Raw genomic sequence first — 17,417 nt, 5'->3', positions numbered from 1 at the left:
CCAGGGATCTAATCTCTCTCCCTGGCTGTTCAACCAGTATCTGGCACTCCTTGCCCACCGCATCGCCACTCTCTGCCCCAACTTTCAGTGCTATGCGGATGATACCCAGCTCATTTTCAGGCTACCCTCGGCCTCCTCCTCTCCTTCCCTCATCTCCGACTGTCTGTCTGCTATCCAGGAATGGTGTGCCGCCAATGACCTCTGCCTTAATGCCAGTAAGACTGAGATTCTACTCATCGGCACACCCACTTCCTCTTTCCCTGCAGCGCTCTGGCCAGCCTCTCTTGGCCCGCTTCCTGCTCCTACTTGCAAGGCAAAAAACCTCGGGGTCATCTTCCACTCCACACTCTCCTTCTCTCCTCATATTACTGACGTCTCTAAGAAGTCTCACTACCAGCTGCACCTCCTCAGAGGTATTCTTCCCTTCCTCTCCTTCCCCCAGAAGCTCACGGTCTCCAGAGCCCTGGTTCTCTCGAAGCTGGACTACTGTAACAGCCTCTATCTTAATCTGCCTGCCTCTACTCTCCGCCCTCTGCAACTCATCCAGAACAGGACTGCGAGACTTGTCCTTGGCCTCAAGCCCAGGGACCGTATCTCTCCAGGACTGAAATCTCTACACTGGCTCCCTGTGGCTGCGAGGATTAAGTTCAAAACCCTCTGCATTGTCCACAAGGCCTTCTGGGGCCTGGGGCCTAAATACCTTCAACTCTCTCTTCCTAAATATCTTCCTTCCCGAGCCCTTCGCTCATCTGTCTCCAACTCCCTCAGGGTCAGCCGCTTCTCGAAGCAACGAGCTGGGGGTAGATCTCTCTCTGCGGCAGGGGCCTCCCTCTGGAACAGCCTTCCTGCCTCCCTGAAACTTGAGGAGAACCATCTTCGGTTCCGGAAGCACCTCAAAACCTTCCTCTTTGCTTCTGCTTTCTCTCTCCCTCTCCCCTGCTAATTCTTCACTGAAACTGCACTGAACCTGCACCTGGGCCACTCTCACCGACCTCGGTCCTTGGCCCAGCCACTCTCCACTTGCACTGCCTCCCTGGCAACCCCAGCACTGCGGGACTGTCTCTGCATCCCTTACAGCCCCCCCCCTCCCAGCACTTGTCTGCACTTACCTTGCACTTGCCACCAGCTGGCCCTATTTATTATTTATTTTTTATTCTACTTACCCTGTTCAGCACTTCCCCCTCTTCCCTTCCCCTTGCACTTTTCCCTTCCCCCTACCCCTGCACTTGCGCGATCTGAATGACACCTGGCCTAGTAGGATCGTTGTCTGTCTTCTCCCCCTGTTCCCCCCTCCCTGCCTCGTCGCGCCTTGAAACACTTGTGTATAGGCGCGTTACAAATGCCATATCATATCATAATGTATTCTGATATTGTTTGGGATTAAGATTGTCTTGCAACATTACTTTTATGGTCTTTGACCGAAATAAAGTTCACTGAATGGAAATACTGAATGCCACCGATAAGAATTATGTTCATGATCTGCAGCCTCTGTTGATGACTAAGCCAATGTTAACCGAGGGGCGAGTGAAGCATACACTGGCAAGTCTGGAGTGCCTCCGACTGGTCATTGCTCAGAATTGGAATCCACCAGTTCACATCCCCAGTCAATGGGCTTAAAGATCTGCAGCCTCTGTTGATGACTAAGTCAATGTTAACCGAGGAGCGAGCAAAACATACACTGGAAAGTCTGGAGTGCCTCCGACTGGTCATTGCTCAGAATTGGAATCCACCAGTTCACATCCCCAGTCAATGGGCTCAAAAAGGGCCGATGAGCAGTGTTTGCATTTTGGAAAAATCAAAACGTGCCGACTTTGGCAAATCGTTATTTTACATATTTATAACAGATGCAGGAATAAACACATATGCAGTTTTACATTTTTTTTAAAAAGTAAGCTATACATGTGAGATTACTAAAAGATATGCAAATGCCAGGAAAAAAAAAAACAGGTTTCTTTTACTTCCACAGACAGGTAAGCAAATGAACTTCTGGACTGGCCCCAATTCCCGTCTCGTTTGCAACCTCAGAACCATTAACACGAGATTTAGAGATCGCTTTGTTATGAATCAAAGTAGTTAGTATTAAATATTCTCTCTTCATTCGAAAAATTCATGTCCACTTTGTAAGTGCTTTGAGGTAAAATGTGGATGCTAAAACTGAACTACAGGCGTGACTGACCGCTATGGTTCCACAAATGAAAAGTGCATAAATATATATCTGGCGCAAGTTCAATGTCATTTTCAAAAGCATACCGTGACCTCCAAAATCATACTGAGCAGGACCATGCTGTGCCTTTTCTTAATGTACAGAATGTACGTACTACTGTACGCACAGAACCGTTCACTGCCATGGTTACTTGGTATCCTTGGACAAACAATAATTAGTAGAATACAAACGTTGCTCCTCTTTCAAGGTAAACATTCAAGCATACATTATCATTTCGAAGGTTACAAATCGGGAAACAGGTCGAAATGTACCCACACAATAGTCCGTGAAGCATTCTAGTCCTTGTTGAGTAGACGGAGGCAAACATTATAATTCATTATCAAAAATGTAGTCATTGGCCAAATATACCCTTCGGAATATGAGAGCGGCCAAGGCCAAAGTCAGCAAGACTATCAGGACAGCCGAGCCCGTGTGACTTGTGTTGACCCTTGGCTGCGGAACCGGAAGAAGTACAGGCGAGACTGGCCTCCTCTGCTGCTGCTGCTGCTGGGCTCGACGCTGGCGGGGGCTCACTGAGTTATTATTTGGAGGGGTGGGTTGGGGTTGTTCTGGAGCAGATGAAGTCGTGATATTCTGAATGTCGGCCTAAATGGAAAGAAATACAGTTTTAGATTGTGGAAGTATGGCTGATCTAAGATCAAACTTTCTCAATGGAAGCAGCAATTTAGGGATGAAATAGAATATAATACATGAAAGAGAAGTGCAAGAACACATGTACAGTTTGAAGTCAAGTTGTGACAACTACTCACTTATAGGGCACATCACCACTACTCAACTGTGATGACATCTTTTAGTTGAGTTGCGATGTCACAAGACCTGCTGCGACATTAAAACCAATTAATGAAAGGAATGGCAAGCTTTTCAGAGTTCCTTATTTGGACCCAAATTTGCCTGACATTCCATAGTCTTCAGCTAATGAGACAGATCTATTTAGTGCACCGTTTACCTTTAAGACAAGCAAACATGGATGTATCTGCATGTTACAAAACACAGTGAAAGACTATGGGTGTATTTAAAGACCAAGAGATCCATCCCCATACAAGACCTACGTTAGTTTCTGAACGTTAGGAATCCCTTCTGCCTGTGGGTTATGGTACCTATGGTCAGAGACAACCTCAAAACAGCATATTTAGACTATTTAAATATATACTAAAAAGTGTATCTGCATGTTACCACCTATTTTAAACCCCAAAGGCAGATTTTACACACATTTTTATTAGAACTGTTAATAACTGTTTGTAACACGACATCTGCATGTCGTTTCTGGTTAAAATTTTACACACATTCAGTATAAATAAGCACAACTAAAACAATGGCCATCTCAAGAGTGAGCAAAACACCAAGGCGGTAATTTTTGAGTAAGCCGTAATGTCAATGGAAGACTGCTTTTACACCTTCAATTCAGAGGCGTAGATAGGGTAGGGCCCGAGCAGGCAAGCTCCATCAGTAGCAGCGTTGTGTGGGCATTAAAGAGGTTAATGTTACTGAGTTAGGCACAACTACATTAGCTTCAGGCCCCACTTGCTGGCTACGCCTCTGCTTCCATCCATTGATGCACAGCTCATTTTCATTCATTTATATGGCAGACGTAACTTGCACAATAGGGGCACTTAAGTAATAACTCGGGGCGTTTTTCTTTTTCGCCATTTCTAGCATTGTTGTTCATTGTTAGCACTTCTACCATTCTCGGAGGGGGAGGTCTGTGTGTGTGTTTTACCTTTGGCAGGAACCCTTGATTGTCCCCACCTAGGCTACAGAGTATCTGAGCAGGCAAGAAGTTGGGGGGGTGGGGGCAGGGGGGAGGGTAAGTTCACTCCCCTGCTCTTTGTCTGCCTGGAAGCAACCAGCTCCCACTGGGGGTCTGGATGTCCTGATTGGACAACCACCCACCCCTTTCTGTAAACTGCTGAGAGAGATTGCAAAGAGCATGTGCTTAAACCGAATAAAAGATGAGGTTCCTGAGGTGAAAGGCAAGTCGACCACTGGAAACTGAAGAAGACGACCACTGCTGTCCTGACCCCGTTTTCTATGCGACAGAGTTACTCCAAAGAGGACGACTACTTCCCTTTGGCTGGTGGGACCAACCAGCCTAGAGACACACTACAATCTGAGCCATCTCTCGAGGTGCTGTGGCATTCCAGAACTGCAAACCGCAAATACCAGGAGACCTCCGACCCAATCGTAGTGCATTGTCTTACCAAGGACAAATCCGTCCAAGTCTTTGCTGAGCTCCAGCTGAACCTCCAGAGACACAATCCGACTGCTTCAAGTCCCCTCACCAGAGTGCAGGACTCCAGGAATTGAAGAAGATTGACCAGGCGAATCGTTTACTTTGTTGGTGCTGTAGAAAAGGTGCCAAAACCGCAGACTGACCAGAGAGGCTGCTCCTTGCCCGAGGTCCTCCCTCGAGACTGCTGCTGAGAGATCCCATCCATTGTCCTGCCTTTCATCACCAGACCAAGGAACCCAAAGGTCGGATCCAGCACCGCCACATCGAGGAGAATCCAGTCATGAACATTTCTTCAAACCAAAGATCCAGTCTGTGAGGAAAAAGGTACTGCCTACCTTAATCCGAAAAGTCGCTCCAGAGCATTGGAGTGCACATAGAGGTGTCCAGGATATCCCCCCTCTTACCTCCGAGCCAAGCTGCTGCCCCCTTTAGCAAGTCCTTTGACAGGGCCTCCGACGTTGTGCTAATCTTCCAGCATCTTTAAGACCAGAGACTAGTAAATATTCATAGGAACTTTTTCTGTTCTGCTGCTTCACAAGACTTTGAGCCTCTGCAAACGGTCTTTTAGCTAGGGTTGCAAGTTGGACCTTAAAGGCCTTAATGTGCGAAGAAACTGTCTCTAAAACCTTAAGCACTGCTACTGTTTGACCAACCAAATTATCTTATGTGGTTTTGCTAACTAAATACAATTATTGTCTATCATTGTGTGTGCGCGAATGCACGTTATTACCAAAAATACTGTAGAACTGTCTGAGTCAAAAAGCTGTAACAATTGTAACTGCGAGCAACTAAAAACTAAGCAGTGGCCTTTGAAAAGTTTCTACAAGTATTCTGATGTGTTTTGGTCAGTCAGTCAAACAAGTTTATTCGGATTTAAAAATCCATAAAACAACATAAAATATATACAAACAGCCAAAGAATTACACAATTCATAAATAGTTTCTAAAATCCTGTGCAAACATTTAAAAAAACATACTAAAAAACGGGGCACAATAAAATGAAAACAGTAGTTAATTCATGATTACTGATCCATGAGGTCCACTTTTTACAGGAACGCAATTAAATCATTGTACAGAATAATTCCTCCAATGTTATACTTTTCATAATTGGCTTCTGTCGACCTGAAGCCTCAAACTTTTTCTAAAATGCATTGCTCTTTTTAAAAAAAGTGAGCAAAGCCCAAGCCGTAAAGACAGTATCTGCACTCAGAAGAAAGGCAGGTGCAGGTTTATAATGACGTATCTCAGACTTCTTTAGGGCTGGTAACAAAGTTACTCTGCGAATACCTGCATAACAAGTACAAAAAAAACAATAGGTGAGCCAAGTCTTCCAACTGATGGCCGCAAACTGGACAACCAGCCGCATCTGTGAATCCTTTCCAACTTGCTGCGTTCGCTTGCAAGAGGAGGGAAGCAAACCGTGCCCTCGTTATTAGCCAACTATCTTTTTTATAGGGACTCCAAGTTAGATCAGGTAGGATCCCAGAGGGCCTACTGATCATGGAATGGAATGCATCAGATGTATTACCGGATTCCAAGAGTAGAGCCAATGCAGACCTGCACTGCACCCCATGGTGGCAAAAAGGTTTCAGAGGATAGTTGATGCTGGAGATGGACCATTGCAATGTAGGCTGCCCCATCATTGCAGGGATTGTGTTACCCGATAAGCCCCTCCCTACGAGGTTACAAGATTTAATCTCTGCGAGACACTTTCCCTAGTTGCCCTTCCTCCTGGGGTCGTCCACAAGCAGAAAGTCAATATTATATGCTCTCTGCAGGCCCACAGATAGCTTGGAGATAGTCTGTCTGGCTTCCCGAGGAAGCCATTTGAACACCATTTTCTTTACCCTCATGTTGAGGGGTTGGCTGCTGTGCATAGGCAGACCGCGTAGGCGTTAGGAAAGATTTCTCTTTACTGCACCTTTCCTTCCAGTTCTATGGACCCCCACACTTTTTGCTTTCATGTTTGTATCGGACCTGCTCTTCTCACAGTGCAGAGAAGCCTTAAGATTCACTGCACTGTCTTTTGCTGATCTGTTATGGGGAAACTGGCACGTCCTTCAAGCTGTCAGTACTGGTCAACATTGTTTCCCTAGTCGTGTTACTTTGTTACTACTTTTAGTAACTTGTTATCGCTTGTGCTAACTTTTTATCACTGTGCAATGCATCTTTAAAAAATCCACTTCGACTGCCAAAAAAAGCAGAAGCTTTTGGCGGGCTAATGGGGGGGGGGGGTATGTGGTTTGCTGCAAGGAATTGGGCTGGGACTGTCTGGTCCCAATGCACATACTGGTGCCAGTGTGTCTGGCTGGAATTAATGGGTTTTGCTGCCAGTGGTCCTGATTGGACTACTGCTGGGGTTTGTGTGTGGAGCAGATCTACTATTGTCTAGTGGGGGCTGCTGCCATTACCTGGTTTTTAGGATAAGAAGAGGATAGGATCCTTGCACCCACTCGAGAGAGATCCTGGAAGAAAACAAAAGGAGCCGAGACTCCTTTCCAGCTGCAAGACCTGCAAGGAAACCGGAGACCCGTCGGAAGAAGGCTTGGCAAACAACTTCTGCTGCTGTCCTGGCGAGCCCTATCTTGAAGGTGATCTCCAGCAGTCCTGCGGAGGAGCTGCGAACCTTGGAGTGGAGAGGACATCCATTCTTGGCGTTAGCTCGGAGTCCTGCAAACAAGAGTCTTCAGCATGCCCCCGCACCGCCCTGTGGCTGACCAGCTCTGAGTTTGGGCTACCGTGCTGCAGACATCGCTGTTCCGTGTTGAGGGGTGGAACCTGGGGGATCATCAACTTGCACTACAAGACTTAACTCTGCAAAATGTCGTGGTCCCAGCATTAAGGGACCCCGAGATAGGAGGGAACATCTGACCGCGGCAACTGAATCCCTTTGCATTGCTGTGCATCAGTGGCCATCGACCGAAACTGCTTACTTGCGTCCATCCCTGTCCTGAGAGGGCTCTGCATCGAGTGTTGCAGCATTCTTCCACTGAGAGTCCTTGCACCTGCATCAGACACTGACCTGAGAGCTGCTGCTCCAACCTGCAAACCCTCGGTATCAAGGGCTGAGGCTGACGGCGGGAAAAGCAACATCCGACCTTCTTCAACCGACCTGCCAAGTCTCATGAAGAATTTGAGTGCAGGGGGTGTAATAGCGATACTTACCTGCACCCTAAACTCCCTTTAAAAGTTTGCTAACTTGGACTAAACTTTTATAACTCTTTGGCTTTGACATAGCTTGTTCACACAAGCATTCCGAAAGTTGGGAACATGTTTATGAGTTAGATTAACCATCTGTCCCCTAAAACTTGTAACTGTTCACTCGACCCCAGAGACGCTACCTTCATTTTTTTCCAGCTTCAAAGAACTGTATGAAAGTTTGCTGAACCTTTGGGCATAAGACCCCAGACACCTTAGGGTTGGACTTCTGAAGTTAGGGATTATTCTTTGTGGACCGTTAATGCAAATGCTAAGCTGCACCTTTCTTTTCAGGGGTTTGATCTGTATTTTGTCCTTAACCAGTGACTCCATATATATGTATCTCATTTTAGTATTGTGCGATAGTATTTCCTGTTAGTAAGCGTTTTTCACTGTGTGTTTTTGGCCAGAAGAAGTATTTTTATACCCGATTGTCTAAGTGTAATTTTTGACTGCTACACTGTGTGTACTCATTGTGGACCCCTAACAAGCTCACCGCCTCTTGAGATTTAGCCTAGACCTCTCGTCACGGCTACCTTGAACTAGTTTGGCTACAGCTAATTTATTTGTCCCCATCACAATATAGGTTGGCGTACTATACATATGTCCCCAGGCCAGAGTATAGAAAATCAGTCCTAACAGTAGGTGGCGTGCTCGATCTGCAATAAAAGCAGAGTGGATGCTGTCCTCACCCAACACTCAGGCAATGCCTCTCAGGGAAACCACTGCTGTTGGGCTTAAAGGGTCATACAGGCTCCTTCAAACCAAGGGTGGTGGTCCAGGAGGGAAATCCAGCCAACGCATGTTGGAACTCTTAAGCGGAGATGCAGTGGACCTCTTAATTGGCACTTTATCGGAGGGAGGTTCTTTCTGTGAGGAAAGCTGCTCCTGTGACTGAGAAATATTAACACTTCCATTAGCTGGCTGTGCCGCCGGTAATAAGTCACCATTGCGGGTAGAGAATATACACCCTTCCCTTGGACGAAACCCTGAAATCGTTGTGGGACCGGTCAATGGAAAGGATCTTTCCAAAGCAGAAGCCTAGAAGAAAGAGCATGCAATGGGAGAACAGCACACAAAGCACAAATTCAGGATTAAACACTGTAGACTGTGAGATGTCAGAGAGAGAAAGGTTTGCGGACACAGGTTTGATGCTTCAAGGTTCTTTATTAAACCAAATAAAAGGGGGTAGGAAAAATGCCAAATTTGCCCCATTTCTAAATGGGAGTATTCCCAACCTTTAAATCAAACAATACCTGCGTCGTTGTCAGGATGTCCAAAATATATTTAAAAAGAAAAGGTCTACCGTCCTGCGTCACAAACAAAGCAACAATCTAATCTGACCCTCACACTTAAACTATCAAAACTGCTACTGGGAAGAAAAATTAAACAATAGTTTGACGCCTTCCTGCAGCTGTGTGGGTTTCTCATACCTGCTATTCTGCGACTAAAGGGTTATTTGCCAGAGGGACACTCCCCTTCTCTGGTCTTCTCCAAATTGGGATTAATTTAGACTTCAGTTCCTGAATGTCTTTCCTTCTCTTTGAATGTGTACCTGTGCCTTTAAATCAGTTCCTTTCAGCCCCAAACATCTACTGGCTACTTTTGTTTCTGCACAGCGATCATTTCTTTCATACTTAAATGAGGTGTACATTCTGCCTTTTGTTTCAATGATGTCAATTTCACTTTTACCTACACAGAGCTTCACTATCCTCGCTCACGCAGTTGCATAGCGGGGACAGCCCACAGCTGCGCCCAACCACCCCACATGCTCATGCTTCAACCACCACACCAGCCATACTGGATCCCACACTTGTGCCCGCTCTCCCGTCACCTCACCTAGGTCCCCTGTGGTTTTCATGAAATAAGGAGGTAGGACATGTTGTCAAAGGTGGACGTCACAAATGCTGCAGAAAGCTTTATTGAGCATCAAGCCAGGAGTTAGCTTACAGGTGATCCGTTTCTCCATCATGCTGCAGGATTCTGCACTGGGCATGTCTTCCTAAGCCCCCCCACCTCAGTCAGCGTCTAGAGGACACTGTCGTGTAGGCCCATTCCTCGCTATCCTTTCCCTCTCTACCCATGGCCATTTATTAGTATTTTTTTTCATTTTCTCTTTTTGCAGTCTATCCTTCTATTCATTGGTTTTCTTTCTTCACATTCTATCCTTCTACAGGTTTTTCACTCTTCACATTCAGTCCTTCGATTCATTGCTTTTCTTTCTTCATATTCTATCCTTCTATTCAAGTTTCTTCTCACTTCACATTCTATCCTTATTCATATGCTTTCTTTCTTCACATTCTACCCTTCTTTCATAGTTATTTCTCATACTTCATTTCTATCCATTAGTTTCCCCTTTTACATTCTAGCATTCCCCACCACTCAAGACCCCTTGCCCCCTTCTAACCTGTCCCCTAGTTCTGCCATTCCCAAAGTATCTTCACTCCCCCCCGTGCTTTCTTCCTCCTTTTATGTCCTGTCCTTCCCCCCACTGTACCATTTATCAATTCATCATGTTCCCCAAATGCCTAGCATTCCTTCCCCAATTCCTTCTATGCCCCCCCATTGAGTGCGCACTGCTTTGCCTGCCCCGCACTCCTTCCATCGCTAATCGATTCCATCCGCAGTACCCTCATTCCCCCAGACTTCCAATACCCCAAGTCTATTTAACCACCAAGTTCGTTCCAGTCCCTAACTCCTTGCTCCAATGCCTTTCTATGCCCAAACTCTTTCCCATTCCCCATTCCCCAACATTTTCCCATTGCCCGACTCATTGCCTTCCCCAACTCTTTTCATTCCCCCCAGTTCTTTCCTTAGCCAAATCCTTCCTTTCCCCCACTTCTTAACAATTCTCCAATCCCTTTTATTTTCCTAAGCCTTTCCATTCCCTAATTCTTCCCGTTCCCCACTGTTTTCCTTCCCCCACTACTTCCACTTCCTTCCCCATTAGTTTTCATTCACCCCTTAGTTTACTTCCCCATTTGCTTTCATTCCCCTTCTCACAAGCTTGCCACCCTCCCCAACGGTGTTGGAGTTGGAAGGACTTCCAAGCCCTCGACCCCTTCCCTTTACCCTGGTCCTCCCCCGACTCTAGTACTCCTGAGTGCCATTCTTTCTAAGTTAGTGGCTGCCAGCTTTATACTGAGATTGACCTGGGACTACGCCATGACTCTCTGCTGGTTACCAGCAGCAGAGAGTTCGCCCCAGTCACCTGGTTGTGGCTCTGCCTAGAACTGGGGACTCTTGATAAAACCAACCACTTCACATCATACACGTGCAGCAAACATTCATGTCCAGGGTCAATGCATGCAAGAGGCTTCCCGGACTATGGCCGGGGGCGTGAGGCACTATGAAGTGGGGGGAACAAAAGCCTGCAGCCTTTGCCCCTGCGTAAAGGCGTCTCAGATTGTGATGTTAATGCAACTTGGCTCCTTACGCCCTTCATTCTCGGACGGTGGCGTGCTGCAATGTGGGGGGGGGGGGGCAGGGAACCCCTGCCCTCAACCTCTTGTGAGGGTGTCTGAAGTTCTGTTGTTACAAATTATATTACTGTTTTCTTTTTTTAATATTTAGTTCTTGTCGCTTTGGGCTCCTAATTGAATCTCACTGTTAATTGCCTGCACATTTTGGGAGTTCACAAAGCATGGCCCCACTGCCCTATGTAGTCCTGATCCAATGGGCATCCCAGTCATTCTTGACCACATACTTGCTTGCCTTGTTCATACCCCATCACTTAAATCAGGGGCCCTTATATGCCATGACTCATCTAAGGCACCGGGTTAAAAATCACGGTCATTTCCATTGTGGAAACCACAGAAAGACCCAGATGAATGCCCAATGCTACCACCTCCTCCAGGCCACTTAAACCCCCACTGCTTTCAGATGTACCTGCATGATTCAAAAGGTGGACACCCTTACCTGTCGCCTTGGTAGTTATTGTGCTTGTGGCGTGGCTTTTACTTAAGTCCCCCATGTTCAACCTGGTCCACCCGTGCTTAACTAAATCATTGGTCTGCAGATACCTAATTCGACCTTGTTTTCCTACAATGCTGGCCTTCTCAATTTCCATTCGGAAATACCATTTCCTCTAGACTTATGATGTATAATCTTACAAAACCTTTCTTTTTACAGTTGGCAGGAATTTACTTGCTTATAAATTACTCTCATTGGGTTTCAGGGTTGCCTATCTCTCCCCACACCTTGCGTATAAATCGCATTACAACTAACCCGCAACCTATAACTAGCACAACAGGCGGCAACCTACGAAACCTAAGCAGTACGTCTAACTGTGTCCAGTCCTGCCGTAATCAATGAAGCCCACCTTTGCTGTCATCAGACCCATTCTAAATGGACAGGTTGCCCTTTTCCAGGCATGGTAGTTTGGTACTTGCTGGAGTGCATCTCGTGCAACATGGCCCTTCAGCGAATGCCATTAGCCGGTGTGCAGTATATTTAGGTTTGGTGAAACAAAACCGCCCATATAAAATTACCCTTTTACCGGAGTAAAGCACAACCACATTGTGCGTCAAGTCGAATTTAAATGGCGATACCTAATTAGCAGCGCCGGGCAGGCTCACCCCTTGACCACCCCCCATAGTTGCCTCAATGGTCGTCACAATCGTAGCCCAGGAGGCAACTATATTACAGGTGCATCTACGTGCCTATACATGTACACAAGCGTCTCCATTCCCCCCATGGGAGGCACATTTAAGCCCATTCTTTTCCTGCCGTTTATTTCACTCTCAACCAAAACTCAACTTTGATGTTAAAGTATATTAAGGGCTGGTTGGAGAAGATTGTAGGGTATGTGGAGCACTAGGCGATAGTGCGCCACCCCAAACCGCCAGAATCAAAGCACTAACCTGACTTGGCTGTGGTGCTACACTGTATCCAAAAGTTCTTCGACGCATCCTGCATTCCTTGTCGGACCTAACCCAACCGTCCCGTTCACCTGGCATGCCCCGGCATGTAACTGAAATGGTCGCTTGCAAACTGACAATGGAACTAGTAAGCCGGTGCTAGCTTTATGGATTTTTCCATTACCCCCCCTCACAGACAACCCGACCGTCCGGGGCGTGAACGCTGAACTAACTTTTGCCGGCTCCCAGCTTGCATAAATAGTAGCATTAGTGATAAAACATAATGAGGCAAGGCATCATGGGAAGGTAACCTAGGAAGCCATTTCTTGCTAAACCTTGCCGAAATAGGTTAAGATAAAGTGTACGTTATGGCATAATTACCCCATCTTGTTATGGAACCACACATTTTTTATTTTGATATTTAAATAGCGCACCAAACCCTCAGGCATCAGGGCGCTGTTACATACATGTTACTCTTATTGCTGCGGTTACAGTAAGGCAGAGCTGCGCCTCATGTTGCGGCGGCTACTGATGTGATACAGATATAGGCTATTAGTCACGTCCATAGGTCATAAGTATGTTAAGTGCAAGTGCATTTAAAGTTGCAAAGCTTGGAAGTCAGTCGAATGAAAAATGCGATATGCAGCGCAGGCTGTGAGGGTCAAATCCTCTAGTTGCATGAGGGTCAAATACAGATGCAGCGCAGGCTGCAAGGGTCACATCCAGTAGTTCCATGTGGGACAAATACAGGTGCAGCGCAGGCTGCGAGGGTCACATCCAGTAGTTACACGTGGGTCAAATACAAGTGCAGCGCAGGCTGCGAGGGTCACATCCAGTAGTTCCATGTGGGTCAAATATAAGTGCAGCGCAGGCTACGAGGGTCACATCCAGTAGTTCCATGTGGGACAAATACAGGTGCAGCGCAGGCTGCAAGGGTCACATCCAGTAGTTCCATGTGGGTCAAATACAAGTGCAGCGCAGGCTACCAGGGTCACATCCAGTAGTTCCATGTGGGACAAACACAGATGCAGCGCAGGCTGAAAGGGTCACATCCGGTAGTTCCATGTGGGACAAATACAGGTGCAGGGCAGGCTGCAAGGGTCACATCCAGTAGTTCCATGTGGGACAAATACAAGTGCAGCGCAGGCTACGAGGGTCAAATACAGGTGCAGCGCAGGCTACGAGGGTCACATCCAGTAGTTCCATGTGGGACAAACACAGGTGCAGGGCAGGCTGAAAGGGTCACATCCGGTAGTTCCATGTGGGACAAATACAAGTGCAGCGCAGGCTACGAGGGTCAAATACAGGTGCAGCGCAGGCTGCAAGCGTCACATCCAGTAGTTCCATGTGGGTCAAATACAAGTGCAGCGCAGGGTACGAGGGTCAAATCCATTAGTTACATGAAGGTCAAATACAGGTGCAGCGCAGGCTGCAAGGGTCACATCCAGTAGTTCCATGTGGGTCAAATACAAGTGCAGCGCAGGCTGCAAGGGTCACATCCAGTAGTTCCATGTGGGACAAATACAGGTGCAGCGCAGGCTGCAAGGGTCACATCCAGTAGTTCCATGTGGGACAAATATAGGTGCAGCGCAGGCTGCAAGGGTCACATCCAGTAGTTCCATGTGGGACAAATACAGGTGCAGCGCAGGCTGCAAGGGTCAAATCCATTAGTTCCATGAGGGTCAAATACAGGTGCAGCGCAGGCTGCAAGGGTCAAATCCATTAGTTCCATGAGGGTCAAATACAGGTGCAGCGCAGGCTGCAAGGGTCACATCCAGTAGTTCCATGTGGGACAAATAAAGGTGCAGCGCAGGCTGCAAGGGTCACATCCAGTAGTTCCATGTGGGTCAAATACAAGTGCACTGCAGGCTACGAGGGTCAAATCCATTAGTTACATGAGGGTCAAATACAGGTGCAGTGCAGGCTGCAAGGGTCACATCCAGTAGTTCCATGTGGGACAAATACAGGTGCAGCGCAGGCTGCAAGGGTCACATCCAGTAGTTACACGTGGGTCAAATACAAGTGCAGCGCAGGCTGCGAGGGTCACATCCAGTAGTTACATGTGGGTCAAATATAAGTGCAGCGCAGGCTACGAGGGTCACATCCAGTAGTTCCATGTGGGACAAATACAGGTGCAGCGCAGGCTGCAAGGGTCACATCCAGTAGTTCCATGTGGGTCAAATACAAGTGCAGCGCAGGCTACGAGGGTCACATCCAGTAGTTCCATGTGGGACAAACACAGATGCAGCGCAGGCTGAAAGGGTCACATCCGGTAGTTCCATGTGGGACAAATACAGGTGCAGGGCAGGCTGCAAGGGTCACATCCAGTAGTTCCATGTGGGACAAATACAAGTGCAGCGCATGCTACGAGGGTCAAATACAGGTGCAGCGCAGGCTACGAGGGTCACATCCAGTAGTTCCATGTGGGACAAACACAGATGCAGCGCAGGCTGAAAGGGTCACATCCGGTAGTTCCATGTGGGACAAATACAGGTGCAGGGCAGGCTGCAAGGGTCACATCCAGTAGTTCCATGTGGGACAAATACAAGTGCAGCACAGGCTACGAGGGTCAAATACAGGTGCAGCGCAGGCTGCAAGCGTCACATCCAGTAGTTCCATGTGGGTCAAATACAAGTGCAGCGCAGGGTACGAGGGTCAAATCCATTAGTTACATGAAGGTCAAATACAGGTGCAGCGCAGGCTGCAAGGGTCACATCCAGTAGTTCCATGTGGGTCAAATACAAGTGCAGCGCAGGCTGCAAGGGTCACATCCAGTAGTTCCATGTGGGACAAATACAGGTGCAGCGCAGGCTGCAAGGGTCACATCCAGTAGTTCCATGTGGGACAAATACAGGTGCAGCGCAGGCTGCAAGGGTCACATCCAGTAGTTCCATGTGGGACAAATACAGGTGCAGCGCAGGCTGCAAGGGTCAAATCCATTAGTTCCATGAGGGTCAAATACAGGTGCAGCGCAGGCTGCAAGGGTCAAATCCATTAGTTCCATGAGGGTCAAATACAGGTGCAGCGCAGGCTGCAAGGGTCACATCCAGTAGTTCCATGTGGGACAAATACAGGTGCAGCGCAGGCTGCAAGGGTCACATCCAGTAGTTCCATGTGGGTCAAATACAAGTGCACTGCAGGCTACGAGGGTCAAATCCATTAGTTACATGAGGGTCAAATACAGGTGCAGTGCAGGCTGCAAGGGTCACATCCAGTAGTTCCATGTGGGTCAAATACAAGTGCAGCGCAGGCTGCGAGGGTCAAATCCAGTAGTTCCATGTGGGACAAATACAGGTGCAGCGCAGGCTGCGAGGGTCACATCCAGTAGTTCCATGTGGGTCAAATACAAGTGCAGCGCAGGCTGCGAGGGTCACATCCAGTAGTTCCATGTGGGTCAAATACAAGTGCAGCGCAGGCTGCGAGGGTCAAATCCAGTAGTTACACGTGGGTCCAATACAGGTGCAGCGCAGGCTGCCAGTAATGGAGCCATGAGACAAGCCCAAAAGGTAGTAGTACAGGTAAGACGAGAGGCAGCATGGTGAGAAACCAGAGGGAAGGAGGACCAACCTTCCTTACCTTGATCGTGCAGAGATGAAGAGAACACTGCTCAATTTACGCTGGAGAGAGACAGAGATGAGGTCCGGGGTAGCGAGACAACAGATCAGGCCCAGCCGCCGTAAAGCCCCGGACAGGCCCAGACAGGCACCGTGCCTTTTATGTGGGCTTTTGCTTTGGGGCCACACCGGCTATGCCAACCGGCTCAGGTCCTGAGTGCGAATAAATGGCGCTCATCGACCAATGGCAGTGCCAAATACAAGAATGTACTTGGCAATTAGCAAGACGGAACTTGTTTTTTTCCTCCCACCCCTTCCCCTTCCTGTTAAGCGCCACCTATCGGCTCGAAACTATTGTATTGTAGCGCCGCTGTTAGAAATTAGAAATGGCATATGTGTAGGGACACCAAGCGTGTAGGTATTCTTTGGTGATTTTGCGCACCCATTTACTACCCATGGCCGTGCTAAATCCCTATGTCCACCCCACCGCCCCCCCACCCCCCTTGCTCGACACCTCAACCATTGTATGTCTTTGTGCTTAATTCCCCAGCCTTACCATCAAACATTGTGCTTAATGTGTCTGCCAGTGTTTTGCAAAGTAGTCTTCTGAGAGTGAATAACTTACTTGGATCTGCCACGTTAAGGTGTAGTAAAACGTCCTAACCCGGTCAGCCTTCCTTCGCCCTATTTATGAGCACAATCCGAGCCTTCGCCGCAGTCCTGTTAAGAGGCATTGGCAAACCTATCGGTTTTAGCCTGTGCCAAAGTATCAGGCCATTGCAGGAACCAGTGTTAGTTACCCAGGCATACTTGCACCATATGCAGCCGCTACCAATGATGGCCAGACAGTACCACTGTGGCAGTGCCCGGCAATGCATCTCCCCAGCCCATACAAAAGACCGAAACTCTATCACTGACAATGCTTGCTGCGATTCCTGTAGGTTTCTTAATGCATTAATGTTGTCTAACGTGTATTAACAAATGTTAGGGAAATTTACCGATCGTAGGGCAATACTTCCAGGCTGACACTGAATTCGAATGTTATTTCGTGCTACCCTCCACGTTGTGCTGAATGATGTAACTCCGCACCCACCTAAAACCTGACCAGATCCCAATGAGTTGATGCAAGCGATGCACTGTGCATCCTAGGGTTCCGCTACCACGGATTCGCCCCGGTTGCCATGGTCCAAGAGCAGATGCAGATGTAAACCACAAGGAGTATTTCACCGCCCGATGACTGCCTACTTGACCGCCGCCCTCCCCGTCCCTCCATCCGGCCAGTGTCCCCTTGGAAACTGCAAATACCAGAATGCAACGGGGCAAGCTGAAATTGTACCCTTGGTTCGGGAAATG

At 47.8% G+C, this 17,417-nt stretch overlaps 1 protein-coding gene across 2 annotated transcripts in view; it reads right to left on the bottom strand.

Annotated features, from left to right (window-relative positions):
* Positions 1-1,822: 1,822 nt before the first annotated feature.
* The window catches only part of LOC138453537 (ubiquitin-conjugating enzyme E2 J1-like), a 277,659-nt gene continuing 262,064 nt past the window's right edge, over positions 1,823-17,417 (bottom strand). For both annotated transcript variants that reach the window (XM_069606503.1, XM_069606504.1), the window contains one exon: positions 1,823-2,809. In XM_069606503.1, the coding sequence (XP_069462604.1) occupies positions 2,531-2,809 (279 nt within the window). In that variant the 3' untranslated portion in view covers positions 1,823-2,530. The remainder of the gene's footprint in view (positions 2,810-17,417) is intronic.

The sequence above is a fragment of the Ambystoma mexicanum genome, chromosome 4p, assembly GCF_040938575.1.
Source record: "Ambystoma mexicanum isolate Mex_15411 chromosome 4p, UKY_AmexF1_1, whole genome shotgun sequence".
NCBI classification, from domain to species: domain Eukaryota; kingdom Metazoa; phylum Chordata; class Amphibia; order Caudata; family Ambystomatidae; genus Ambystoma; species Ambystoma mexicanum.
Note: the sequence above shows the minus strand (reverse complement) of the source record. Positions and strands in the feature narration are given on the sequence as shown.